General features: G+C 48.2%; 10 protein-coding genes across 10 annotated transcripts; 6 read left to right on the top strand and 4 right to left on the bottom strand.

The window, feature by feature from the left end:
• The first annotated feature begins 608 nt into the window (after window positions 1-608).
• On the top strand, window positions 609-2,517 carry EV420DRAFT_851569 (epoxide hydrolase). The gene is made up of 9 exons (XM_060483711.1): window positions 609-838; window positions 981-1,072; window positions 1,142-1,290; window positions 1,341-1,384; window positions 1,442-1,514; window positions 1,575-1,749; window positions 1,808-1,894; window positions 1,976-2,016; window positions 2,108-2,517. The coding sequence occupies exons 1-9, from the start codon at window positions 803-805 to the stop codon at window positions 2,221-2,223; spliced, it is 813 nt and encodes a 270-aa protein (XP_060326394.1). The 5' UTR covers window positions 609-802; the 3' UTR covers window positions 2,224-2,517.
• Window positions 2,518-3,147: 630 nt separating this feature from the next.
• Window positions 3,148-5,579, top strand: EV420DRAFT_851613 (ribosome biogenesis protein Nop16). The gene is made up of 4 exons (XM_060483712.1): window positions 3,148-3,345; window positions 3,397-3,457; window positions 3,749-4,119; window positions 5,139-5,579. Exons 1-4 carry the CDS (start codon window positions 3,249-3,251, stop codon window positions 5,369-5,371), a joined length of 762 nt encoding a protein of 253 aa, XP_060326393.1. The 5' UTR covers window positions 3,148-3,248; the 3' UTR covers window positions 5,372-5,579.
• Window positions 5,580-6,606: 1,027 nt separating this feature from the next.
• On the top strand, window positions 6,607-9,427 carry EV420DRAFT_1219366 (uncharacterized protein; the record flags this gene model as incomplete). The annotated part of the gene is made up of 9 exons (XM_060466440.1): window positions 6,607-6,745; window positions 6,794-6,881; window positions 6,931-6,996; window positions 7,047-7,186; window positions 7,239-7,655; window positions 7,712-7,910; window positions 7,970-8,339; window positions 8,403-8,421; window positions 8,487-9,427. Coding segments are annotated over 9 exons (2,379 nt in total), but the record flags the coding sequence as incomplete, so codon positions are not given.
• Window positions 9,428-11,825: 2,398 nt separating this feature from the next.
• Window positions 11,826-12,801, bottom strand: EV420DRAFT_851328 (uncharacterized protein). Its single transcript, XM_060483710.1, has one exon. The coding sequence runs from the start codon at window positions 12,650-12,652 to the stop codon at window positions 12,122-12,124; it is 531 nt and encodes a 176-aa protein (XP_060326391.1). The 5' UTR covers window positions 12,653-12,801; the 3' UTR covers window positions 11,826-12,121.
• Window positions 12,802-12,808: 7 nt separating this feature from the next.
• EV420DRAFT_850598 (uncharacterized protein) lies at window positions 12,809-13,551 on the top strand. The gene is made up of 5 exons (XM_060483706.1): window positions 12,809-12,930; window positions 12,987-13,004; window positions 13,072-13,143; window positions 13,193-13,316; window positions 13,371-13,551. Exons 1-5 carry the CDS (start codon window positions 12,924-12,926, stop codon window positions 13,450-13,452), a joined length of 303 nt encoding a protein of 100 aa, XP_060326390.1. The 5' UTR covers window positions 12,809-12,923; the 3' UTR covers window positions 13,453-13,551.
• Window positions 13,552-14,556: 1,005 nt separating this feature from the next.
• On the top strand, window positions 14,557-17,795 carry EV420DRAFT_1567208 (long-chain-fatty-acid-CoA ligase). The gene is made up of 15 exons (XM_060474099.1): window positions 14,557-15,001; window positions 15,054-15,068; window positions 15,120-15,404; window positions 15,460-15,543; window positions 15,595-15,601; window positions 15,663-15,850; window positions 15,904-15,983; window positions 16,039-16,060; window positions 16,113-16,228; window positions 16,276-16,554; window positions 16,614-16,726; window positions 16,776-16,981; window positions 17,037-17,143; window positions 17,200-17,495; window positions 17,547-17,795. The coding sequence occupies exons 1-15, from the start codon at window positions 14,881-14,883 to the stop codon at window positions 17,719-17,721; spliced, it is 2,094 nt and encodes a 697-aa protein (XP_060326389.1). The 5' UTR covers window positions 14,557-14,880; the 3' UTR covers window positions 17,722-17,795.
• EV420DRAFT_1567199 (MFS general substrate transporter) lies at window positions 17,796-20,440 on the bottom strand. The gene is made up of 18 exons (XM_060474098.1): window positions 20,190-20,440; window positions 20,101-20,138; window positions 20,038-20,047; window positions 19,930-19,983; window positions 19,855-19,881; window positions 19,786-19,794; window positions 19,637-19,726; window positions 19,403-19,584; window positions 19,330-19,347; window positions 19,194-19,266; window positions 19,086-19,136; window positions 18,958-19,036; window positions 18,860-18,903; window positions 18,477-18,805; window positions 18,395-18,415; window positions 18,203-18,338; window positions 17,966-18,155; window positions 17,796-17,906 (listed from the first exon to the last, which is right to left on the bottom strand). Exons 1-18 carry the CDS (start codon window positions 20,339-20,341, stop codon window positions 17,853-17,855), a joined length of 1,557 nt encoding a protein of 518 aa, XP_060326388.1. The 5' UTR covers window positions 20,342-20,440; the 3' UTR covers window positions 17,796-17,852.
• A 481-nt stretch (window positions 20,441-20,921) lies between these two features.
• EV420DRAFT_1567184 (nucleophile aminohydrolase) lies at window positions 20,922-22,399 on the bottom strand. The gene is made up of 9 exons (XM_060474097.1): window positions 22,230-22,399; window positions 22,141-22,178; window positions 22,038-22,079; window positions 21,857-21,983; window positions 21,684-21,808; window positions 21,505-21,630; window positions 21,269-21,445; window positions 21,150-21,210; window positions 20,922-21,090 (listed from the first exon to the last, which is right to left on the bottom strand). The coding sequence occupies exons 1-9, from the start codon at window positions 22,249-22,251 to the stop codon at window positions 21,005-21,007; spliced, it is 804 nt and encodes a 267-aa protein (XP_060326387.1). The 5' UTR covers window positions 22,252-22,399; the 3' UTR covers window positions 20,922-21,004.
• EV420DRAFT_850673 (peptidase family C78-domain-containing protein) lies at window positions 22,380-24,126 on the top strand. The gene is made up of 10 exons (XM_060483707.1): window positions 22,380-22,495; window positions 22,558-22,729; window positions 22,787-22,916; window positions 22,969-23,105; window positions 23,158-23,226; window positions 23,278-23,311; window positions 23,365-23,405; window positions 23,459-23,675; window positions 23,726-23,854; window positions 23,903-24,126. The coding sequence occupies exons 1-10, from the start codon at window positions 22,484-22,486 to the stop codon at window positions 23,994-23,996; spliced, it is 1,035 nt and encodes a 344-aa protein (XP_060326386.1). The 5' UTR covers window positions 22,380-22,483; the 3' UTR covers window positions 23,997-24,126.
• EV420DRAFT_850953 (CDK-activating kinase assembly factor MAT1-domain-containing protein) lies at window positions 24,126-25,681 on the bottom strand. The gene is made up of 5 exons (XM_060483708.1): window positions 25,459-25,681; window positions 25,320-25,408; window positions 25,114-25,266; window positions 24,991-25,064; window positions 24,126-24,941 (listed from the first exon to the last, which is right to left on the bottom strand). Exons 1-5 carry the CDS (start codon window positions 25,618-25,620, stop codon window positions 24,256-24,258), a joined length of 1,164 nt encoding a protein of 387 aa, XP_060326385.1. The 5' UTR covers window positions 25,621-25,681; the 3' UTR covers window positions 24,126-24,255.
• Window positions 25,682-25,717: the final 36 nt, after the last annotated feature.

The raw sequence follows: 25,717 nt of genomic DNA, 5'->3' as shown, positions 1-25,717 counted from the left end.
TCGAACTGGAGAAGAAAATTATTGTCAAATTCGGCACAATTCCCGATGGATATAGAATAATTTTGGTCAACCCCACCTACCTCAAGTTCCCAGCATTCATGTTCGTTCCTGTGTTTCTGGGGCAACATTCCATGACGTCCCTACAAACGAAGGCTGGTAGTAGGTTCAAACTAGAACACGCGGCGTACACGAGGCCATCACACGCGTAAGAAAAAACTGCCTTCCATCAGGTTCACGATGCTATGAGAACTGCAGTATATCGTCGATCTTTTTTGGGTGTGAATCGATTTGATGGCAAATGTGGCGTCTTTGGTTGCTGATGGGTGACATCTGGAGAGTCTGAAATGTAAACATACAGAAGTAAGGGCTTGGCCGAAAGAATCAAAATATAGAACAGGGCATGTCATGGCTGTGAAGGTCCCCAGCGATGCGTCGGACAACGCCGATCGTGCGGTGCGCCACTCCCGGTAAGGCGCGGAGCTAACATCGTGAGGTACGGCGCACATTGCGGATCAGCTCTAAATAGCCCATCGAGGCGAACCTGACTAATCGGGATTTGGCGGGGGCGGCCATCATACCGGAGTTCGGCGATTTGAAATAACCGGACAATGAACGACTAGTTTGGTTTCGACTCAACCACGTCGTTCCTTCATACAGTACTCGCCTTTACTCCGGTTTTTCTCAGCAGTAGAACTTGACTCATTTGTGATTGGCTTCTTGAGCTGCTGCTGTGGGTCTGTACAGCTGAGGGTACACGTAACTGCTCTCGAGTCTGACGTATCCCATACAGGCGTTCAGCACCATGACATCTACTCGTATCAAAGCTGTTATTTTTGACGTACGTCACTGCAGTCCTCTCTCAGCGGCGGAAAATTATACTCTGTGGCACCTTATGTTGCGATGAAACTTGTCTCCGATGCTGGCTTGGCCTTTGAAAGCTGCAAATTATTCAGCGAACTCGTTTTGATATTTTAGCTCAGGTCGGCGGAGTAGTGGTCCGCAGTCCCTTTATCGCCATCTCCGCTTATGAACGTGAACATGGAATCCCTGATAATTACCTCAACTGTTCCATGTACGTCTTTAGCATCGGCTATCTTCAATGCGCGCCCACCGGATACTGATATATCTATCTGATGATCAGCGTAGAGAGAAGTCATCAAGGCGCTTGGCAGAAATTTGAGAGAGGAGAGTTATCCTTGCTGCCATTCTATGAGGCGTTTAGTCGTGACCTATCCGACACGGAGAATGGAAACAGATGGTACAAGGAGTATTGCCGACGTCGAAATATCGGTGCGACTTACCATCATATTAATTTACCAAAAAACTAACCACTTACTAAGACTGCCCGCCCTTGCCGAAAATACTCAACGTCGACGGACGAGAGGTCAGTTGACCGTCTGCATTTTCAAACCCAGTCGCTTTACTGAATTGCCGAGTTCAGCTTTTCGGTGCGATGATGAGATTGTCCGCAGAATACGATCCCCACATTCTAGAGGCGATCCGCCGCATTCGTGGTGAGAGCTCTCAAATTGCTTGATTTACGTTCGATCATCGAATACCGACCCTTATGACAGCTGCCGGAAGACACAAAATCATTGCTCTGACCAATAACTTCGCGAGGTCCGGCGCGGACAGCCAGATTCCCCCTTCGGAACTCGAATTCCTCGGCTGGGATGAAGGAGGTGCTACACCACAGCGCCTCCGATCCTTGTTTGACGATTTCTGCGATAGCAGTGTCATGGGTATGAGGTCAGCGCTTTTTTTATCAAGTTCCTTTGCGATCATATTTACGCGCTCGCGTACGTAGGAAACCCGAACCTGAGTTTTATCTTGTCGCATGCAAACGAAACAATCTGGAACCCCGAGAGGCTATATTCCTCGACGATATTGGAATGTACGTTGATATATCCACCGTCCCGCCCGACCGTTATGACGGCACTAATTCTTATTTCTTCCCATTTTCTTCATGACACAGGAACCTTAAAGCAGCTAGGAAACTAGGAATGGAGACCATTCGTGAGTGCCTCTCTAACATACTTGTGGAAGCCCTCCGGGCCCCATCTTGCCGTCATAGCAACCTTAGCTCATCATGCCAATAATTTTGTAGACGTTCCCATCGGAGGTACATTAGACGCAGTGCGACAGCTAGAGGTCAGATTAGGGATTGACCTTACGGGCGAAGGGGAGAGACTGCACAATGAGGACAAAGTGAGTAAGCTATAACCCTGTGTGGCGACAACTCCATGGCTTGGATCTGTACCTTTGTCTTCAAATTTAATATATCACAACGTTAACACTTATCACAAGAGAGGACCCTTGGGCTGACAAGGGACGACAGGAATGTTCTTTGAATATGATCATGCTGCTGTGCGATCAATGGTACGTATGTTCGTGGAGACGTATGAGGATGACCCTCCTCAACTTTGCCTCAAGTGGTAACCCACTAGACGCCTAATTCCTAAATAGTAGGACCACGGGTCCTAATGATAGGTAGCTGATATCAATTTGAACATATTCAGGACCTCGCGAAAATGGTTGGTATTCTATGCCGTATTACATGCCCATCTGGTTAAAACTTGGCCGATACGGGAACAAATTTAAGTCTGTGGCCGATCGAATCACAGCGATGGACATGGGAGTGGTTGGTTTAAAAGGGTTTATCCGAAGCAGGCACCTTGTCTTCGTAGTAGCTACCCAGCTGAAGAGAAGAGTCGGTCAGAACTTCTGATATGATTCGAGAAATCGTGATATACCAAAGGAACTTTGACGAGCAGTTCACGTCGGACAAGGGGCGTTACAGAAAGGAACTGAATGGGCGGCGTTAGATGCGCGGTCGACAGGTATAGGTATATTGCGTACCAGCAGTGCAACTGTCCCTGCTCCAGCTCCCCATATTCCAAGCGTCCCGACCCAGGGCTTCGTGAACTGGAAGAAAAGCAAATTCATGAGTCGGACAAAAAGCGTTAGGCCAAAATACAATCGTACTGCGCTGGCGAGTTGGAAGGGAGACCTAGCAGAGTACTGAATTCTAGACATGGTATATGAAGAAGAATGTTCCTCGTCGACGCGGACGACAGCGGGAACCTTTCCGGATTTTGCCGGATGGATCATGTGATGCCATTTATTTTATTGGTCTATTTTTGGACTCGTACTGGACGACGAAGGAATTGTTCTGAGCCTCAGTTCTCTGCTTCTATACGTCTACGCCAGCTTGGACAACCTTGACATTTTGTTGCTGTAAAGACTGAATGGCAAACCCTCGGCAGCGTAGAAAGGCTAGGTCGGGGTCGCATAGAGCAATCTCTCACTCTAAACACGCAAAACGGAACTTGAAGAAAACGCCGCGTTGAGTTGTCAATACATTCTTGGGTAAACTTGCGGCTCATATTAAAACAGCAATCCACGGACCCAAAGTTCTACAAGATGCATGGGATAGTAGGAAAACTGTCAGACAAAAGTGCGTAGGCGGACACTTACAGCATACTTGCTGTCCCTTTCGTATTGCGGCCTCGTAGATTCTGTCATCGCGGCCACCTTCAGCTGTCCAAGCTAGCATTCCCGATTTGATTCTCATTTTGAAGTTCATATGGACGCTGGTATGGATTCGTCATGATGTACGGGCCCGCATCTATGCTTGGCTTCAACGTTGAACTCAGCTTGAGGGCTACGCTGTCGTTTTGACGACATTACCTTTTGACATTCCTGCTTCGCGCTCTTTATGGTATGAGTGCTGATTCTTCTCTTTCAGCTACGCTGCCCTCGGACTTATCCACGACCTAAACCCATCTGCATCAGGTGGCGCTGAGCCCTTGGAGGAGACCATTGACGATCTTCCTCCGGCGCAAGTTGCGCCTGATTCAGAGGTAGCACAAGCTAGTGCATCAACAAAACTGCCCCAAGGCTATGGTAGAATCATTCGAGACGATGCGGGCAATGTGCTGCGTGTCGAATTACCAGAGCAAGATCAAGAGGGCGACAACCCTAATAGCCCTGGGAGAGACATTGATATGGAAACATTGGAACCCGATGTAGATCAGAAAGTCCTCCAAAAATGGGTCGCGGATTTAGGTGGTTCAGAGACACGAAGACCTACAGGAAAAGATGGCGACATTGTTAAAGGTGAGAGCTACTTTGATGATGCCCTTCGTTTCCCACTTTATTCTGTCCTCGCTTCACGTTCCATCTTCTCATTGTTTAATTGTGTCTTCTTTGTGCCCCATATCACTCTGCCACGGACTTTCCTTTTTGACATACATCTTCGACCACAATGTTGTCCGTGGCGGCACGGACTTGGTGTTCCGTTATTAATTCCTTCGTTTCGGCTTACGTGCATCATTCCGGAGGTCAAACCAGTGACGATGATAGGTGTCACCTTGTTGCGTTTTCTTTTAATTTTTATCTTTTCCGTCGAGTCCAACTTTGTATACCAAGTGGACGTCCCGGATTCTAGCCGGCGTGCTGCACCCTTCCATCCGTTCGTAGTGTGGACACGTCTGATTCACCGTATGGAGGGGCAGTTTTTTTTTCATGCTTTACTTTTTTAATCGGCATCAGGGCATTGGGTGTGCAGATCTTCATTGCCAGTCCGCTTTTGCGTACCACTGGGCCTTTTACGCTTTAATTCAGGTTAATGGGTGCACGTACGTCCTTGATGCTCCTAGTGTTACTTCATGCGGCACTCGCCGACGTCATGATGAACCAGGTTCCTGTATCTCAAGACGCGTCGATATGCTTTGGTGATTCGCGTGGTTCTTCTTGCGATTCTACATCCGTTTACTCTACGAACCATCGTCTCTTTCTATTTTCCATTTTATTTCTTTGCTCTTGAGGACGGCTTCCGCTTCAGCCCGTCTCCATTGTGCTACCTCTTCTGTCTTTAGACTTTTTTGAAAGGCTTGGACAGGCGTCTCGATGCCGCTTTCGTCCCTCATTTCTCTATATACAGACGAGGGGGAAATTCGCACGGTTCAGGCGGAGGCGGGCGTTCTCTGCTTCTGTCCTTAGCTTTGCTTCGCCCGTCGTGATTTAATTGCCGACTCGGAGCGGAGGATCGTTGACGAAGCTAGTTTCTTGTTCCCGATCTCTTGCTCATACTTCTTCGGCGTATCGAGTACTGACCGAGTCCGGCTTTTTTCCAGAGCTCGAACGTCTATCCGCTGTTCCGACAAATAAGACGCAAACTACGCTCTCAATTGCGTTGACAGGATCGGGACCTCGCCATACGGCCAAGGGCGAGCTGGAGTATCTTCTGAAGCTCGTTGAAAAACACGGCAAAGACGCGGAGAAAATGGCGAAGGATCGCAAACTGAACCCAGATCAGCGGACCACTGGGGAGCTGCGGCGCGCGCTGAAGAGGGCCGGGTTAACTTAGATTTTCACGAGAATTAATGAATTGTAGGCGTCTACACACACATATGATGTAGTGAAGTATTGAGGAGGTCGTACTGGTACATATACGGAACGCGCTGTCAAGCGTCGGAGAAGCGTGATTGAATGACATTGGATGATGGATGTACGGTAAAACGTCCGGAGAAATGCAATTTTTTTTACAAAGCCGTCGCCGCAGTACAGACAGCACAAAGCGAAAGGGATATGAATTGACTAGACGGAAGTCTCACGGTATAGACCATATGGAATGACTTGGAATATGGATCGCACCGAGGGAACGTCAGTCGGACTGGCGGAGTACGTACGATAGAGTAACGCTGATCTATGAGCGTTTTCCGCTCTTGTCCGCTCCGTTCGTAGTCGCATTTGAACTGTCGAGGATCGATAGATGGAAGAATCTAGTGCAGTTGGCAACTAAAGGGCACTAAGTACGTGGGAACTAGAAGCATCTGGTACAGACGGGGACTTGGAGCTGGTGATTTCTCATTGTCGCTATTCTGGTGCATGTCGTCCATTCTGATGTCGAGAAGCGTGAATTGTGGTTTGTTTGTGATAGAGAACCTGCAAAGTTGTGTGGGAGGCAAGATTGGGTTCAAGATACAAACTCCGCTTGATGGGAAAGGAAAACCACTCCGCTGGACGGTGACTTCCAAAATGGGACATCTGGTTTAGATCCATATCGCCGGTTGGTGCCACTGGCAACGACGAAAAAAGGGCGACCGCAAACGGGGGCAAAACCATGCATTCGTCCTAAAATGGAGGTCGGCTTGACGTCAAAATCCGGTCAACAGCTGCAGAGTATTTGATTGCTGGCTCTGCATCCGTAGCCAATTACTGAATACAACTAATAGAATTGGCATGCAATAGCGCATACCAGGGCAGGCCGCCTATACATCCATGCACCATCGCCGCATGAGTGCCTGCAATCTGTGCTGGGAACAATCCATCGAGGCAACCAGGATCGGCAGGGATCTGTAACGCGTCACGCTTCTCGGAATCAAGCCCTCGACGCCAAACTTGGCCAAGAACACCCTCCTCCACTTTTGCAATTATTTTTATTACTTTTCCGATTATATACGATCATTATTTTCCTCGTAATCGACATGAGATCTCAATATATCCATCCAGATCCGTTCCATTCGTATCGCCTCTTCCCTTATATTCTTCTTTTCCGGCCTCTACCTGTCCTCTGTTTTCCCCCCGTCGTCGCTGCTACCCATGTCTCCCAGGACACCATCGACGTCGTCTCCCACTTCCTCTCGTAGTGCTTCGGCACCTTACCTTCGTCGCCCCTCTGGCCAGCCCAAGTCGTCGCGCCAACAGTTTTCGGCCTGTGGGGCATGTCGAATGCGGAGGTGTGCCCGACCTCCCCCGTTCATCCTACCAGTACTGACGCCAAACAGAGTACGCTGCGACCTTAAGGATCTTCCAATAGCAACGGTAGGCCCAAATCCTGCCTGTTCCAACTGCAAGGAACGGGGGTTAAAATGCGTGTATGTACTGCCGACATTTCATGCACGTTTTTCCGTTGACGTTCCACAGAGACGAGTTCGCCGACGTCAAGGCCGTTAAGCTCCTTCGACGCGGTCGCCGTTTACAACAGGTCGAGTAAGTCGTACACCATCGCGCTATTGACCTTACCTCATCGGTTATTTTAGAGCTATCTATGGTAAAGCTACCGACTCTCAAAACGGCTCCTCCCACTTCGCCTCCCCCGCCACCCATCTACCCAGCATTATTCCCCAGCTCAAGCCCGAATTCTTTTCTTCTCCCTTTTGGCGATGGTTTAGTGTACAACGTAAGCTGGGCCACTCATTCGGTCTGTCGCGCCACTAACCCATCCGTTGCAGGACCTGTCCTTGACCCTGTCGAGTTCTCGGGGCGATTCCTCGCGCATTCAAAGGGCACACATCTACTTGGACATGAGGGCAGCGTTATTTCCCTCCTCCTTGTCGTCTGGGCTGCATCGTTTGGTGTAGACGAACAGGGGGTCCCTATGGAGAACGAAGACAACGAATACGAGCTAAGCGGTGTTTCCATGGGTCATGGCGACTACTCCATGCAACGGAACACGCGCAGCGCAAGCGTCAGCTCCCGGCCGTCGAAAGGACGAAACGGAGATCCTTCAAAGTCGCGGGTTGGGAGGAAGGAAACCACCGAGGCTATGTTGCGCGAGGTTTTGGAACTCGTCGACTACCACAGCATTATGCGTAAGCCGTCCTGGGACGGAATACGAGTACTTTTACTTATTTTGCCCCTCTTGGAGGGTGAGTCCGGACCAATGTCAAATGTTGTTGATTTTGACTGACGTCGGACTTCTTAGATGCTAACCCTCTGGATCGGCTGACTATGCATGAGGCGACATTGTTACAGGCACATTCGCTATGCGCTTTGTCCCCGTCGCCTTCCACTTCTACTATTTCCCATACCTCTGACGACGCCATTGTACGAGCACGGATTTTCTGGTATGCTCATCTGCAAGAAGGAATAACCACCGGCATGCGGGGCGGCCGATTAATACTGTGAGTCTTCTGGTGTACACTAATTTTTTGACTTGGCGTCTCATGTTTCAAATACTTAGAACGGAAGATGATCTTGATACATTTCAAAGTACCCTACCGCCTTATAATTTTGGCCTCAACAGCGCATCTGGCTTATCATCACCATCATCGTCTTCCTTCATGGCTTCCTCGCATCCATACCTCCAAGTCACACACCTCTTCTCCATACCTCTTCATCTCAGCTCGGTCTGCCGCAAGGTTCACGCAGTATTAACTGGTGCAAAAGCGGCGAGAAAAGCCGAAGAAGGCGCCGGAGTTGACGGCGAGGGTATGAGGGAGGTTTGGGAAGGACTGGAGCGATGCTGGGGGGAATTCGAGGAGCTCAAAAGACCCAACGGGATGGAAAGCGAAACGGACGCACAGGTTGAACGATTCGCGAGCGCATGGCAGGTATGATTAATATCTTCTCCCTTGATATCTCTCAGGTATTAATCACTCTTTGACTCTTCGTAGATATTTATTTTTGAATGTTGTTCGTACCTATTTTATCCTTCGCTCGAAAATTTTTTGAGCTAACTGCATCGCCTTTTTCTGCAGATAACATCATTAGGGAAGCCCTTAAGCAATACGTTTCTCGGTCAGCTTCTTCAACATCCGCGTCTTCACCGCAGCCCATGTTTGCTGCGTCCTCGCACCCCTCTCCAAAAGGTTCTCCGCATGGTCAAAGTCCGCCACCATATTATACCCTTCATCAGCTTCACGCGATGGCGACCCGAAAGTGTGTTCGCCTTCTTCCGTTTGTCCTAGGCATCATTAAGCATCATCTATCATGCGATTGTGTCGACACATCTGGCATGTTCAAGTGGGATGCAGGGCTGGTCCGTGATGGCTGTTTCTTCGCGGGTTTCTTGTCTGCTAGTTCAGAAAGCAATACCCTCGGTGATCCCGACGACCGCCAGCAGTTCGGATCCATGAAGCAGGAATCAGATGCGCGGATTGACGGGTCCCTCCCGCCTCTTCTGGCTCGTTCAAGCTATCTTCCGATCTATGACTCCGAGGAAGGTGTGCGAACATGCCTTACTGCTCTTTCAACAATGCGATGGGCCTTCTCCAAGAGCGAGGAACGGCGAGAGACACTGCGAATGGTTTGGGAAGATGGCAAGATGCGAAAGCGAACGATTCAATCCTTCTCCCACCCTCACACGCCGCACACAGCGGAAGCTCCGAGCAGCGCACTGCGGGAAATCGATCTGCGCTACACTGAGGAAGCCGCAGCGCAACCAACTTCATCATATGTGGACATGTACGGCGGCGGCAAAGTTCCCGCCTCTATTCATCACCTACCACCGCTTAACCTCAGCAATATTTCCGCATCACACCATATTTCGGTGGACTCAGCGCCGACTACTGGTTACAGTACTGATGGCTCCGCAGGCGCCAGTTCGTGGCCGTCGTACACGCCACCCGGGACGGGTACCTCGACGTCAGGGACGAGTACGACGGGAAATGGTGTCCGGTCCCCCGTCTTCTCGAGCTTGGTACCCGTCCAGAATGCGGGGATCAAGAGCGAGGGTATGCTATACCACAACGTGTCGGCGGATCCTTTTGGCTTCAGTGCCACTCCAGCGGCCGGGACGGATGTGAGTGGCGTCATGGTCGGGTACCATCACTCCCCTCATCAGACGCGGGGCGGCGGGGCGGGCAACTTCATGGACTTTGCGCAGACAGGGAATGCGCCTCTCGGACATCCCGTATCAGATGGGATTGATTTCGGCGAGGACGGGAACGGGTACTATCATTGATTTTCATTCTGTTTTCGTGAGGGACAGACTTTCCGGCCGGTCGCAAAATCTTTACTCTGTTTGGGTTGTTGCTTATAGGTGTTCTTTAATTTGTTTCCTGCTGTGTTTCATCGTTGATGCTTTCTTTCTGTGTCGCTGTCAAGCTATTCCTAGACATATACCTCGCACATCCGGCCTAAAATATCTTATTCTGCTTTTCTGCATCCGATACCTCGAGCCATCTATTATACTTTTTAGGCCTTTGTGTTTCCGGCGATCTTTGTTGTTGCAGTGTATTCTTAGGTGTAAGTACATACTAGTTATTATAATAAGTAATGTCGCAGTCTATCGAATCCAAAGTTGTGTTGATTCAGGGGTGACCGCCAGATCAGCTTTTAAAGTTTGGAAAGGCGCGCTTGCAAGGAGCTTCGAAAGGCAATCATGTCGAGGGTAAATGTTTTGGAGGACGTCCGTGGACAAAGAAAGCGGCGGGTTGCTAAGGCTTCGCGAAGTGACCGCAAAATAGACAGCGGGGCATGTAGTATATGGAGGCACCGTGACTCCTACTATTTACTCCGTTATGTCAAGTCGCGTAGTGGAAATTAGGGCAGTGGCGCGCAGGTCCAACGTGTACATTACGGCACATCACGCACACACCTGCCAGGTTTCGTTGCATTGATGTTTCAACAGAGTGGCGTAATACAAAGTCTGCGTTCTCTGGAGGGGATCGGGAAAACACTTGTTTAAGTTATTTTAGGGAAACCGCCCCCCGCGACTATGGCTCGGGATTTCCAGAATGCTGACAAGTGATGTTATCCCTTATAAATCGGGTGTTTTTAATATGCACAGGGTAAACCGGGTGGATAGAACGGCTATCGTCGGCGGCCAGGATTTTGTAAGGGTCCCCTAAACGGAAGCACGTCGTGTGAATGAGAACTCGTGAATTTGCAGGACTTTTGTCGGCAGCAGGCTTGCGACATCCAAAGCGGGTCTCACCCAGTTTCTGCCGCGATATTAAACGATCCCTTCCCATGGCATGGGGAATGTAATACAGAGCCCGCGACATGCCAATCATAGCATACCCTACGTGATTTGTCTTCTGCAGACATGGCGGAATGATGTCCCCGTTTCTGATGTAAATGGAAATTACTGGCCCATAGTTGGGATAAAAGAACGACGGAAGAGGAATGTAACACCTGACGATGATCGTGCGTAGATCAGCATAGATGCCATGGAACTGATAAACTGTGGGGAGACTAACCAAGTGGCGTTGAGTACGGCTTGATCGTACCGCGCTATTTTTCCTGAAGAATACGTGTCAGCCAAGGGTTACATACTATGATCCCTGACGCTGAATGGCGATTGGGCTAGTCGTGTGGAATTTCTAGGGTTAGTGAGGGTTCCAAACTTCTCCGAGTGCGGAAGACAGTTGGTCCACAAGGCAGTCAACGGCAAAGAAAGCATCGTATTGGTTAAGGCAGGCATGAACAGATGTCCCAGCAATGGAATTGACCGCGTTGTCAGAAGGATTGAAGTAGATAGTTACTGCGCTGTGTCGTGAGAGCAACTTCTTTTCAACGGGGTTTCCCTAAGTGCAGTTAATGCGCGAAATTAACTATGGCAGAGATTCGACATGTGAATAATTTAAGCCTGGAATAGATGTAACAGGGGAGAGGCCAGTGGCACATAATCACTAGGAGACATGAAAGACCTAGGAACTCCAAACAGACTCGTGTCTTGATGCTAGAAACACGAGTTGACGACGCCCTCCGACCCCGGATATAAAATCGATTATCGTAAACAGGTATGACTGAGATGGATTGAAATCGCCGGGCGACCACTGGGCGGATATGACGCATGACCTCATGTTAGACGCGCCGCCTACAATCTGGACATTTGAGCCGCCTTGCGTTGGGCGCCGCAAATTGAGCACTGCAAAACGCCTCCGACAATAATAGTGCGTGTGTGAACATGTCTTGTGTATTCATAGGCACCGATTGAAAGCTAGACTTTCGAGTAATCACCTTCGATTCATAAAGGATCCAGGCACAAACCTTGACCGTCTAAAAGTACAAGGCACTCGCAGGCGGCCAGTCGACTTTTTTCTGGCCAAAGCGTTAATGGCTCCGGTTTGCACAGTTTGCAAATTGATGATTAAATCCATGAAGGAGGCCGATGTGATCTCAATTGTATAGGCGTCGGGCCGCTATAAGCCCACCGCGTACTGTCTGTCATGACGACACGGAGGTCGATCCTTGCAAGAGAAGATTTTCCAGAACTTTTTTACTTTGAAATTAGGGACACTTGCTCTTGAAAAGCGAAGGGTACGTAGAACAGGCCTAGGGTCGCTGGATGCCGCCGGGGATCAAGATGGAGATCGAGAGTCGAGGCCTAACGAAAAATACCACCATTCATAGTGTCAGCTCGCGATCTGTATCTGTGCAATAGTGGTTAGACTGTTAGACGGTTATCATAGAGAAGAATCAGCCTGTCGGTTAGATCATTTGGCGGCCCCCGACTTCGCCGACTTTCCAATTGTAACCACAATTGCGTTCCCCGGTAACTTAGAACCATCGGATGTACTTGCATCTTATTGACTCCACTGCAACGATGATTTTTTTCAGGTCGAGGTCCGCCGCGGAGTGGGATGGGACCCTTACATGGCCGTTTGCTCTGCGGATGTTCTCGGAAGATGTTACCTAGAATCGGAGACAGTTTTTGAGCTCCAGGTCCAAGGAGTGCAAGGCTTGACTCGGAAATGCCATAATAAGGAATCAGATATGGATAGATTTCCAAAGGCAGGGGCTTCGATGTCGACGCCCATACCACTGCCAGAAAGCTCAGGGAGATGCCAGGCCTAGCAACAGAGTACGGTTCTGGGCACCAACTGGACTCTTCTCGCCGCCCGCCAGAAGCCTTCTTGTTCCGAAGCTTTAATGAAGGTATAGGAACCAATGTGAGCAGGACAAGTAAAAGTTCCATGCCATAAGGTTGGTATGGAGAGCCAAGGGCTGCAGTTGCAGGTAAGTAAAGCCAAATACCCGGCTACGAATACGGCGTCTAAGAGCAAAAGGGAGGTCCGGGAAGACGTCACCCGGTAAATGCCGGATGATCGCCTGACCCAGAAAGCGGTGTAGCCAAGAAGGATCATGCTCCGACACTGTTGCAGTGTCTCGACTGCGCTCGTTTCTCCTCTCTCTCTCTCACCACGACATTGTAACCTCTTCTCTTGCACGACCTTTTTTCCCCCATCATGTTCTGTGAGTTCTCCGCGTTATCTCCATGGAAGGCAGTTGCTGAATGTGTACATCCGCAGTTTGTATTCCAATATTAGGTCAGATGAATTCATTATATAGGTCTGCATAGAACGTCCATTCTGACTCATATTTCTACGGCTCCAGTGGGCTGTCAGACCAATGTTAAGCCTGATAGTCCAGAGCAAGTTGCCTATATCTGCCCTCGCTGCAACAATGGTGCGTTTTGGGTAACCTTCATCTTTGTCGTTTCTCACATAGAGCACAGCTTCTGTCATCGCTGCAAGACAGAAGACTTGGTTCGAATTCTTCTTCATTCCAATAGTGCCCCTTTCGTCCAAGCACATTTGGCTCTGTACTATCTGCCAGTGGCGGTCGCCACTCGGACCAAGGTGAGTTACGCTCCCCTGCACCATTTTGCCTAACGCTGATCTGTCACGCCGTAGCTATGCGGAGCCTGCCATCGCCTTTAACCCAGGATATAATCCTGGCTTCTCCAATGGCTACAATCCAGCCTATCAGAAGTAATTATGAAAATTAAGGTCCCTTATTCGACCTTCAAAGTTCAACTAGCGCGTCATATAAGGATGGCCGATACCCCCGTTATCATTGTAAACGTCATGTCTTTCCTTGGTCTTTTAAATAATTTTGCTTTTATTATCACCTTCTTGTATTGTTAACAACGCCCCGGATATTTAGGTAGGAAATGACACCCTCATTGGTCGCATGTCAGCCGTTCTGTATTTCAAGAAGGTTCACCAATGTACGCACTCAGGCTATTTCGTCACCTTGTTAGGTGATCACCGTGATCTCATCCTGAAAACGAGGGGACTGTTGCATTCAATTGCACCACGATTCAATGTGTCCTGTGAATCACCGAGGAATCATTTCATTATGATCGTGTGACCGGCGACGTCTCGAAGGAATCTTGAGCTCGTTACTCCCACCAGTGGCCTTCGCGTTCACAGCATCCCGCAACCCAGCAGACTGGTATTCTTTTTATGCATCGTATGTTGGTTTACGCTGTGGCATCAGAGGCTTTACCCGTGTGACATCAACTCGCCGCTATATCAGTTATCCCGCAGGACCTTTGCGTTGCTCCATTATTACAATACGGTACGTATATCAAGATGGATCATGCTACATGTATTAAGACCCCCTATTTTCGTGGTGGATGAGGTGCGCGAGAAGGTGGGTATATCAGCTTTGTGGTTCTTGAATTCGATGGTGTGCTTTTAGACGGAGTTCGTTGCGGTGGTATTAAGCAGTCGACAACGACGACTTCGAACAGTTTCAATAAGCTGTCATCAGCATTGCATTCAGTACCCTACAGCATGAGAAGATACAGATGCATATTTTTACTTGTCGCCGAGCTTGAGTGGTATCAAACCCGGTTTCGCTGGGAAAATGAAAGAGTGCCGGATCTCCGTTTGCTTGCGGTTTCGCAAGTGCAGAACGGACACAGCCTATTATTCATCAGGTTAGATAGGCTCAGTAAAATAGCTCCGCTAAGCACACTTGCTGTCTATCTCGAATTTCAATAAGGAGAAGTTCAACTGCAGCCAATAGCATTCGTGAACGTTGTGGGGTCACTTCATTGGTGGTGGGGGGAAAATATTTCATGATCGATCATCATGACAAGATCAGGGCAGGACCGCTTAGCCTGGCCTCCGAAATTGCATATTGTCAAGTGGGTTGTATCCGTGAACGGAACACTGTTGTGTTTATGACTCTAACTGCAGGTTGAATTTGCGACTATGCAGGACCAGCAGCAAATTGCCCAGGAAATTATGCGGCGGCTACGGGAACATTGTTTGCCGGATATCGACAAATAGACAATCACACGTGAATTTCCTGTCGCGTCAAAGCAGCGTCAGAGGGCAGCGGTCGACTTGCCGTCACCCAACCTCGGTCTCTCTCTCCTCCTGCAAAAGATAAATACAACCCGAGCCCAACATGACCCTGACGCAGAAACCGACCATGCTTGTCACCGACCACGTTCATTCCTGGCCTGCTGAGGTTCCCTTCCATCGACAGGCTGCAGAGGTACCCGGAACAAAGAAGCCAGGGCAGACCGGTGAGTCCTAGCAGCTCATTTTGCAGCATATATCCTCATATACTACTGATAGGTATCTACCACAATGGTAATCTTGCCTTTTGACGCGTTTTTGTAAAGTGAACACAGTGTTTGACAGCGATCTTTGGATACATTGACAAGGACACTCCTGGCTCCTTCCAAACAGTCGATGAAATCTTCAAAACTGGTCTCAAGGGTGGACGTGACAGGAAAATGCTCGGCCATCGGCCGCTTATTTCAATGTCGCCGCTCAAGTTTGCCAACTATTACGTATGGCAGACTTACGGCGAGGTCGACTTGCGCCGGCGTTGGATAGGCAGTGCTCTGGTCAAGCTCTTTTCATCTGGTCAGCTTGGCGGGGGAGAGTACGAGACGGTTGGTATCTGGTCGCAGAACCGACCAGGTATGTCTCACTGCCGTTCGTTCTCACACTAATGTCTCACCACGTCGCCCATCAGAATGGCAGATCATCGATATCGCCCTCCAAAGTTACAACAAAGTTGGTGTTTCTCTGTATGATACCCTGGGCAAGGACGCTGTTGGTGCGTGTACTTTCCTGACACGTATTCGTTTATGCTGACAATGACCCGCAGAGTACATGTAAGCCCCCCCAGCACACAGCCTATGAAATTGTATTTTCTGATTGCGTTCTACCTATTAGCATCAACCACTCCCATCTCACGACCATTTTTACTACGGCCGATCACATTCCCGCGTTGTTGAAGTTGGCGCCTTCAATACCGATCGTAAAGATGATCGTGTCTATTGACCCATTACCAGCCCAGGCATGGAATATCATGCTTCAATGGAGCCAAACTGTTGGTGTCCAACTGAAGAAACTCAGCGAAAGTTTGTCTGTCTTTTACTGGTCCCCTCACGTCCTCATAATATTGCCTTGATAGTTGAGGAGCTGGGACGAGCTAACCTGATTGAACCTATCCCAGCAACGCCTGAACAATTGACTTCCATCTGTTACACATCCGTGTGTCTTGTTTTCCTTGCTCATTAATACCGTTTTCTCAGACAAGTTGATACAGGGTACTACCAGTAACCCCAAGGGTTAGTTATAGTTTTGAAACGCGCCTCAAAGCTTACTAAACACATTCCGCAGGAGTGTTATTAACTCATCGTAATATGGCGGTGGCTACACAGTCCAATCTTTACGGTCTCATTCTGCCAGAGGACGGAAGTTTGTTATCTTTCCTGCCTTTGGCACATATTTATGAGGTAAATTTGTGAGCTTCTATCTTATCTGTGGCTTATACCTAGTACAGCGAGTCACGGAGTTCGTCTGTATTGGAATGGGAGCAAGTATCGGGTACTTTAGTGGTGATCCTTTGCGCCTGATGGAGGATGCACAAGTCCTCAAGCCGGCAATGATTCCTGCGGTTCCTCGTGTTTTCAATCGGATATATCAAGGTGCCATGGCGGCTGGTGATGTTCCCGGATTGAAAGGCGCCTTGTTTAGATATGCTGTTCAGACGAAACTATACTGGCTACGCGAGACTGGTACCGTCACCCATGCATTATGGGATCGGCTTGTCTTCCGCAAGGTTACCTCCTTCTCTATCAGTCATATTTGGTATCTGCGCTGATCATAACATCGTGACAGGTCAAGGCCGTTTTGGGTGGTCAGATGGAGACTATGATCTGCGGTTCTGCGCCCATTAATAAGGACGTTTTGGACTTCTTGAAGATCGCCATGTGCTGCAACATTCTTGAAGGGTGGGAGTAATGGTCTATGGCATCCTCAAGGCAACTGATATATTCATAGATACGGCATGACCGAAACGTGCGCGACAACAACGAGAGCGATCCCAGATGACCCTACCGCGGGTGGAACCGTCGGCCCACCTCAACCCGGCAATGAGATCAAGTTGATTGACGTTCCTGCCATGAACTACACTTCAGAAGACAAACCTTTCCCTCGAGGGGAGCTCTGTGTAAGGGGTGACAACTGTTTTGCTGTGTACTACAAGGGTGGGTATAATCATCAAATATGTCAACGCACAAAGTTCCTCATATTATAATTTAGATGAGAAGAACACGCAAGAAACAGTCGATGCGGAAGGTTGGCTACACACTGGTGACGTCGCAGCTATCGACGATTGTGGACGTGTCAAGATTATAGATCGTGTCAAAGTATTGCTTTACGATCCTACCCTCCTTCAGCATGCTGACTATCTTGTAATCGCCAGAATATCATGAAGCTGTCCCAAGGGGAGTATGTCGCTCTCGAGAAGATCGAAAATACATACGGTGCCTGCCCAGTGGTTGCCCAGATCTATATTCATGGAGACTCGATGCAAGCATACTTGCTGGCTGTTGTTATCCCAGATCCCACTCAACTCGCGGCTATTGTTTCTGACGTCACGGGCAACAAGGTGACCCCAGACAACATCCCTGTTTTGTTGCAGGCGTGCAAGGACAGCAAGATCAACCACAAGGTGCTCTCCATACTGACTCAGGAGGCGAAGAAAAACGGTTTGAAGGGGTAAGTTGTTATTTATCTGGTTTTCCACGAACTCATAGCGAGTGGCTATAGTTTCGAGACCATTAAACGTATCCATCTCAGCATGGAGCCCTTCACCGTGGATAACGGTACACTGACCCCGACGCTCAAAATACGTCGTAAAGATGCCTACAACAAGTACAAGGCAGAACTCGACGGCCTTTACGCCCTCGGAGAGCCGACTTCAGAGGTCACGACCAGGCTATAACGGGCTATCATGTGGACGAGTGCTGACGGCATTTTTATTGTACTATACAGCTTTATTTCGCGCAAGAAATGTAATGTTTTAGTTTTACAATCGTATTTCTCGACCATACGTGTGCACACGTGCGTAAGACATCAAAGTACGTATCGGAAATCACGGTTTTGGATATCTGTTAGGTCCAAAAATTCCTAGGAACGTTATTGGTTCAATGCAAGGACAAGGACCGTAGGACAAGAAGTGCACGAACTTTATCCACTTTAACCATTTCCTTCTTGCCATCCGACGTGGGGCGTTCAATGTATACATCACCGTAAGTATCGTCTGTGGATTCACTGTTTCGCCGCTTGTTTTCTCGGGACAAGAGAAAACGGATTGTTAGCAACAAACTCATGCAGCATACGTAGCAGATCCCGATGATGATCCAGGGAATGTGATTGCTAGTCTAACTTAGTAAGACTAACGACGGCGAACAGGTCTTGCTCACCGAGGCTTATACTTGGCTTGCCACATGAAAGGTCCGGCAGAATTTCCAATGCAGTACGCTGAGAGCATTATTGCGTTTACCGTAATCTTTTTAGTATGTCCGGAAACAACGGCGGAGACCCAGGACAGCGACAAGACTAGTGGGAATTATGAGCCCATGGGAAGTGCCACTTAGGAAACAGTAGCCACGCACCAAATCCGGTGGTTCCAACGCCTGTTTATTAAGTCATGTTGAGTCCACAAGATAGGAAGCATAGATTCAGAAGCAGTCGTACCTGTTATCCATACCGAGAAAAGGAGCCCTACCTTGTTACTCCAAGGCAGGAAATTGACCAAAAAGACACCCAACACATTGGGAATCATGTATATTGCGCCAACATACGCCCGGCTATTCGGAATGCGCGAGGCAATAGTCACTCCGGTCCAGATGGTAACAATTTCAACTAAGCCATCCACGCAACTAAGGAGAGTAGTCTGCAGATTGCTGAATCCGAAAGAGGATACTATTATCGTGCGCTGATTCGTCAGAGAATTGGGGATATTGTCCAAGGCGGCAAAGAGTGCAAAAAGCCAGGTCTTCGGGTCCGTCAACGCCTCTATCATCCTGTTATTTACTGTTAAGCTGACGTTACATATCCAACCAGTACGTTGTCCTTACTGTTCCTTTTTGAAGTGTTTATTCTCAACGCCAGTTTGGTTTTCCTAAATGCGCGACACATTAAAATTGATGTACCGAATAACGGAAAGCGAACGTGCCTTAATTCTCTGGATGGCCGTTGCCCTTTCGGCAGGCGTAAGGAACCACGCGTTGGTTGGCGAGTCTGGGAATAAGAACCTACCCGGGTGATTGGGACGGGTGGCGGCAGAGAATATGTTAGACTGACCAGAAGGAAATCGCCGTAATAAGAGTGATTAAACCCGTGATTATCATGAGCCTTAAAGTCAAGCCGAAGAGTGAGCTCAATACATTGACTACTAAAAGCCGCACATACCATTGCCAAGGCTCAAAAGTACCCGTCTTAATGTGCAAGGTACCGAAGCTGATGAACCCCGAAATAATTTGAGCTGTCATCCGGGGTAATTGATCATCCTCCGCTCGTATAATAGCCTGGTAACTTTTTGACTTACCGGTTCCGTTCATCAAAACTGGAAATAACGAGACTAAGCCGGCAGCCCGACAGTACGTGAGTATTGCACTCACACCAATAGCCGACTCTCAACGTCTGTTCTTTCCGCGTGTAGAACATCGAGCTGACAATCATGAAACCTGCGGTGATTGACCCTTCACACATGCCCAGAATTAGCCGCACAACAAATAGACCAGCGAAATTCTTGCAGGCTGCGTGACAGCATAAAGCAACAGCCCATATGAAGATGTTGATACTGATTACGGCTTGAGTCCTTGGGAACACCGGAAGAAAGCGACGCAACCCACCTCATCCATCTTCCCACAGGAAAGCGCTGGAGACAAAGATTCTGCGGGAACTCAAATACGAGATAGCTGAGATAGAATATGGTCCCAAGCCTGCATGATAGCATCCATTCGTGAACTAGCTAATTTCAACACGAAACATCCGGGCTTACCAGTTGTACCTAAGCGTGGTATTGAACATCCAATATCAGTAATGATAATAGTGTGCCGAAGCTACTCACTGATTGGTGGAAAGATGCGTCGATTCTCTGATTGGGATGGTAAATTCGGGCATCATAACCTTGGAATTCTGTCACCTGATTCCCAAAATCGCGGCGCTTCCCAGCGTTGTCTTATCCATGAATTGAATCCTGGATTACGAGAATAAGATGACGGGCTGCACGGTCACTGATGGATTAGAATACCAGTATAGAGCTGAACCAATAGATGAGCACATGTAGCATTACTTGAGCAGACATAGCACGTACTGCACATCAAAGGAAGAATATGTCGGTCGATCTTCTTCCTGTAAAACTTTTAGACAACGTAACTAGCGAATGGCATCTCCCAGCCTCACTTAATCCTTTCTGCCTCCCTCGGATCTAATGCTTCAGAGGCTCCTGCTACAATTTGAGCCGCGGTATCGACTTCCTTCGCCGACACCTCGACGACATGATCATTTTTCTCGTCATGTTTCCAGTCTGCGTCAGAAGACGAAGGAGACACCATGGTTCTCGGTTAAGGAAGAGATAGGCGTGGAGAAAAAGTGGGGCGTTTTAAAATGCACAAACGGCATTGACTGATATACAATTGCTCCATATCGTCTGCGTGAGAAGGTTGAGCGGATATAGGTGGAAACTACACCGCAAGGCTGAAATCAATGACCGTCAGATAAGATAGAAGCGCGCGGAAGTGACTGTTACCATATGATCCCCTCCGCTTATGGCAGGCATCGCGGGCTATAAAAAAGCCACCGACCCACCGACATTCAAAGTATCGCATTGATTTCGATTGCATTTTTGGAAATCTCCACAAAGTTACCCTTGCAAGCAAAATACATTCCCCCCGGCGAGAATCCCAGCTATCCACACTTACGAAGATAGCGGAGAATAGCGGCTGATTGTAAGCGGTGGAAAGGTCTGGATCATAGCCGAGTCGAAGGAAAGGCACAAGCGCTATAACCGTGGCGAAGATTACTTGAACCGCATTGCAAGACTGAATGTATGATTCTTGCAGTGATAACTTCTTAAGATCCTTCATCTGTCAGAACGTCACTTCGATATGACTACTCAGGACCAGTGAACCGTACCGATGCTCACAAGAAACCATGTCAAGAATGTAAACCTTAAAAAAATAATGGAGAAAAACATGATAACATTCATTTTGTGTACTCTACCCTGATGATTCTGTAGCTCGTGACTCCATAGCTGCCTGACCCGCGGCCGTGGCTGCAAGTCTGGATCGCTTTCTTTCCGCCTCTGTGAATGGCGACATTTCATCAGAATATGGTAGATAGGGTCCTGCAAAGATAACGTACCTGCCTCCTTCTCTCTTTCAATCTCAGAAACGATGGCTTCAATTTGTGACAAATCCAGGTTCTGTGAAAGAACATTCAATCAAATTGGATAGGAAGTTGGAAGTCAACATTTGACGCACCGTGACCTTTCCGTAGCTCTCCATCACACTGATTTCAATGTTCTTCGCACCCGTTTGTACGACTTCGAGCAAGCTCTTGACGGTCAGCTTGATGGCTTCCTCCCGAGACAGGTCATCCTTGTGATTCTTCTCTAGGAATTCACGGACAGTCTTCGACGATCGACCAATGGCATTAGCCTATTTATCGTAAAAGACTGAGTACAGTCATCTCCGGAATGCATACCAAAGACATTCACCTTCCAAGCACTATAGATTCCACTTGGCTCAGTCTGGTATAAACGAGGCCTGCTATCATGGGGATCGAATCCGACGATCAACGTTGAAATGCCGAACGGTCTGACACCTCCGGATTGGGTGTATTTCTACAATGCACGTTTGTTTCCCAAACCGATTGAATTGACGTGTAGACGCCTACCTGCTGGATGCCAGCAATATGTCTTGTGATGTATTCAACGGTGACGGGATCCTCGACTGTGAGACGGTGACTCTGACACTCTATTCGAGCCTTGTCAATCAGGACGCGGCCATCCGCCGTAAGACCTGCGAAATGAGTATATCGGTCCGTGTAGCGATACAGATCGTACGCACCAGCAAACGCCAAACAAATATGGTCATCCAACATCACAACCTTTCTTACCGTTCTCGAATCTTGCAGCTGTAGTACCGACTTCTTCTCCACGCCCAAAATTACTACGTCCTTTCCTCGAACACCTACCTAGAAGTAACATTAGACGTGTGGTGACACCTTGTCGAAAGTGGAGCAACTCACAGCACAAGTGCCTTTTCTGACAGCCTCGGCAGCATATTCGACCTGGACCACAGCAAGACAATAAGAACTTATCCCTTCGACACGGTGTAAACCTTCGGCTAACCTGGAATAGATGACCATCGGGTGAAAAGACGGTGAGAGCTGTAGATATCAATAAGCACCGAAGTTAACAGTTGAAGAATATGTGCATACCGCGATCGTATGATCTGGACATGATTTCAGTTCAGCACGATGGAAACAAGTAAAAGTCAATGAACAAGGATTCGTACGCCCGTACACGCGTCGCGCTCCCAATTGGGTGCATTATGTCAGCCGATCACCAGCCGAAATCGGCAGGTGGACCGGTATCCGACAGTAGCTACCTCATCCCTTAACGCCCACAGTGGCATGCAGAGTTCCCCTTGACTAGGCCAGAATAATTTTGAGCCGCCTTTGCAGATTTAATAATGACTAGTAAGGTATATGCACTCTTGGCTTTGATTTATTTCTGTTGTTACTAACCTCGACTTTATCTACGCAGCATGGGGCAGAGTCCGAGTCAGGACCTTCGGCGAGTCGCAGCGCCACATCGTCTCGGAAACACCATCGAAGCAAACACGACTCCGTAAATCGTGAGGGACATGCTGCTGCTGAAACCGACAGTTTTTGGTACCAGTCCTTGCAAACACCGCCGCCGTCGAACTTCACGCCGGGTTCGTCACATAAGCACCATACACGCGGTACAACACGTGTTAATCAGTATTTCTTAGGCATGATATTACTACTTAAAAAGGCTCTTTTGAATTCTCACTCTCGGGGAAAGACAAGACGCGCTGTTTTATGCTTTGATCGAGCGGTTTATGTTTCTGGCCAAAGCTGGGATGCCGGCTGGGGTTGCGGGTTTCGTATCTTCACGTCTTCTTTTCTAATAGATTCTGACCATCTGATAAAGGTACCGGAACTTTCTTATGTCCTGTTCGTCCTTGATGGATCAGCATTTACAATCAATGTACTTTCCACTCCTCGACAGCCCAATCTCTCCGAGTGTTAGACAGCTCCAATTGTGGCTGGAGGTTGCTTGGTCATCAGGTAGATTCCCATCTTTAGTGAAGTAGTCCGGTACTAAATTCTATTCGCCAAGGTTTTGATGTTCAAGGGGCAGAGCAACTTTCGCCCTTGGTAGGTTCGAACAAGTGGATCGGTGTTTCAGGTATAGACTTACTTCTCTCATTCTGAAGTCACTTTTGAAGGTTCCTTATAGACTTATACACCGCGTTTTCATCTCGGGGGATACCGTAGGTTACATCTCTTCCCATGCTATCGTTAGCTCAAGGTCTGATGATACAAGCTGTGAACTAGTTGATTTTAACTACAAACAATCCTTTCATGGTAGGTCCTTTTCTATCATTACATTCATCTCAACGACATATCGGGAAACGCAGGCAATGATGCCCTGATACAGTGGATCATCGATTACTTCTCGCCGCCTACAGAAATACATCGGCCAACCAACTTAACGGAAGCGCTGATGAACCCGTCTGTAAAGTGCACAGAAAAAATGCCCATCATCTTACAAGATGGATGGCATTCTCGCACTGTCGTTGGTTATGAACGAATCAGTGATTCTAAGGTGAACCTTCTTGTTTTCGATCCTTCGCGGTAAGCAATATTTGATCAGCCATAAAGATGCGCGCTAATCTGTCAAACAGCCGGCCCCGCTCCAAGATACGTAAGGCCGCTCTTGATATCAACGACGCCGCATCTGCACGCGTGGAAGACGAGCTATTGCATGACGCCTTGAAGCATTTTCGGTATAGGTTGTTCAATAATGTATTCGGGTTCGTAGAGCCATCATACTTTATTCTATCTGCTGACCGTTTGAATAGGAAGCAGTGGCAAATTTTGTATTTCCCCATGACGGAACCTCTGACAGAGTCTCAGATGGAACGAAGGAAGGTTGTAGTCAGCACAAGAGCCTAAAAGCGATTTAAGCGGAAATTTATATGTACGATGTTTTTAGATTGATTTCTTATGCTTTGGGGCTAAGCCCACACACATGCTACAATTTTCATGTACTTCTCCCGCTTTCCGACACGATGGCCTGTACCTCGAAGGACTTAATTGTGTAGCATTGTAACATTCTGCTTTGAGGTATTGTTTACGAATAAATTACATGACGAGTCCAGTGGTATATGATACAATGTCGGGTTGTTTTCTAAATGCTTTACTAGTAACTACTTCATGATGCCATAACAACATCACCATCTGCAATTGAAGGTTGTCCTTGAATTCCTTCAGGGTCAGGATCCAAGCCCTCCAAAGGTAAAAGGTCTAAACCAGCAACAGCGAACCTCAGCGCTCGCTCCCAAGCCTCCTCAACCCGATAACCTCCACCACGCATTATTCCTTCTCTATCTTTCCTCACCGTCTCACTGTACAAATCGTCGTAACCACCAGGTTTCAAGACGTACATATCTTCGAATGAGTACCAGTCGTCCTGGAAAGGAACATGAGGCTGGTCCAGCACAGTGCCGGCAGTTTTTGAGCGCGTTTTCAGCAGTTTCGCGTAGTCGGCTCCAAGACCCAACCTCGACATAGAAGACACACGGTTTGATGACCGTTTGAGGGCGTTTGCTCGCGATTTAGCGATGAGTTTGGTGGCATCCTTTTCGCTGGTCTCTAGTTTGTCGATGATCTCTTGTCTCTCTTTCTCTTTCTCCAAACGTTCTGCCTCTTCCTCTCTGAGAAGTTCCGCTGCGCGCTGTTCACGCTCATGTCTCTCAAATTCTTCTTGTTCTTTCAAGGCAAGGGCGTATGCCTCTTCTCGTTGAAGGTTGAGGGTGATGAGAGCTGCGTTGGCTGCCTTATACGCTGCAATACGTTTTTCGGTCTCGGGAACGTCAATATTATTGATGAGATTGAAGGCTGCCGTTGAAATGTCAACAAGGTTCTATAGGGAACTGGGAATTTTCACCTATGTCCTCCACTTCCTCGAGGTAGTCATTGTAAGACCTGAGGTCGTCAAAGTCTTCTCTCCTCTTATTGAACCTACAAAGCTGTTCAGTATTGTGAGGGCTTTTGACATGACCTGATGTACTCTTTAGCAATTCGCCTGCGAATGGCAACTTCCTTCTCTACACCCAAGTCTTCAAATGTTTGCGGTGTAAATGCAAGCTTTCGGAGGACAGTGTTACAAATTGGACAAGGCGCCGGACCCAGCGTGAATAAACGGTCTATACAAGATTCGCACCTTCAATAAGTAGTGTTAGTCTCGTCAGACGAGGCAGACGCGGCAAAGCATACATTTTATGGTAACAGGAACTGACGAGTAGACGAAGTTTAGGATTTAAATATCGGTCGCTCTTGCAGACGGGACATTGGTCATCCATCGACTAGAACATCAATGAGACTTCGTCGCAAACTTGAAAAGGAATCCTCTAACAAAGTATTCAGTTGTTCTTCCTGACGGATCCTTGACGCCTCCGCCAAATATTGTCGTTGAAGTACTCTGTACTTGGGGCGTTGTCGGCCGAGTATGCGTATTGGAGCCTCCTGCACCGCCCTTCTTGACGGTCTTCCCTTGAAGCCAATTTCTGGATGCCATGGTGGTAACGAATAAAGACTCGGAGGAAATGATTTGTCAGGACATCGTCCTTGGAATCAAACAAACGCGCAAATAATTCTCGTCTCTTCTACCATCA

The sequence above is a fragment of the Desarmillaria tabescens genome (genome assembly GCF_030435595.1).
Source record: "Desarmillaria tabescens strain CCBAS 213 chromosome Unknown EV420scaffold_42, whole genome shotgun sequence".
In the NCBI taxonomy this organism is placed as follows: Eukaryota; Fungi; Basidiomycota; class Agaricomycetes; order Agaricales; family Physalacriaceae; genus Desarmillaria; species Desarmillaria tabescens.
This window is presented reverse-complemented; position numbering and strand designations above follow the sequence as displayed.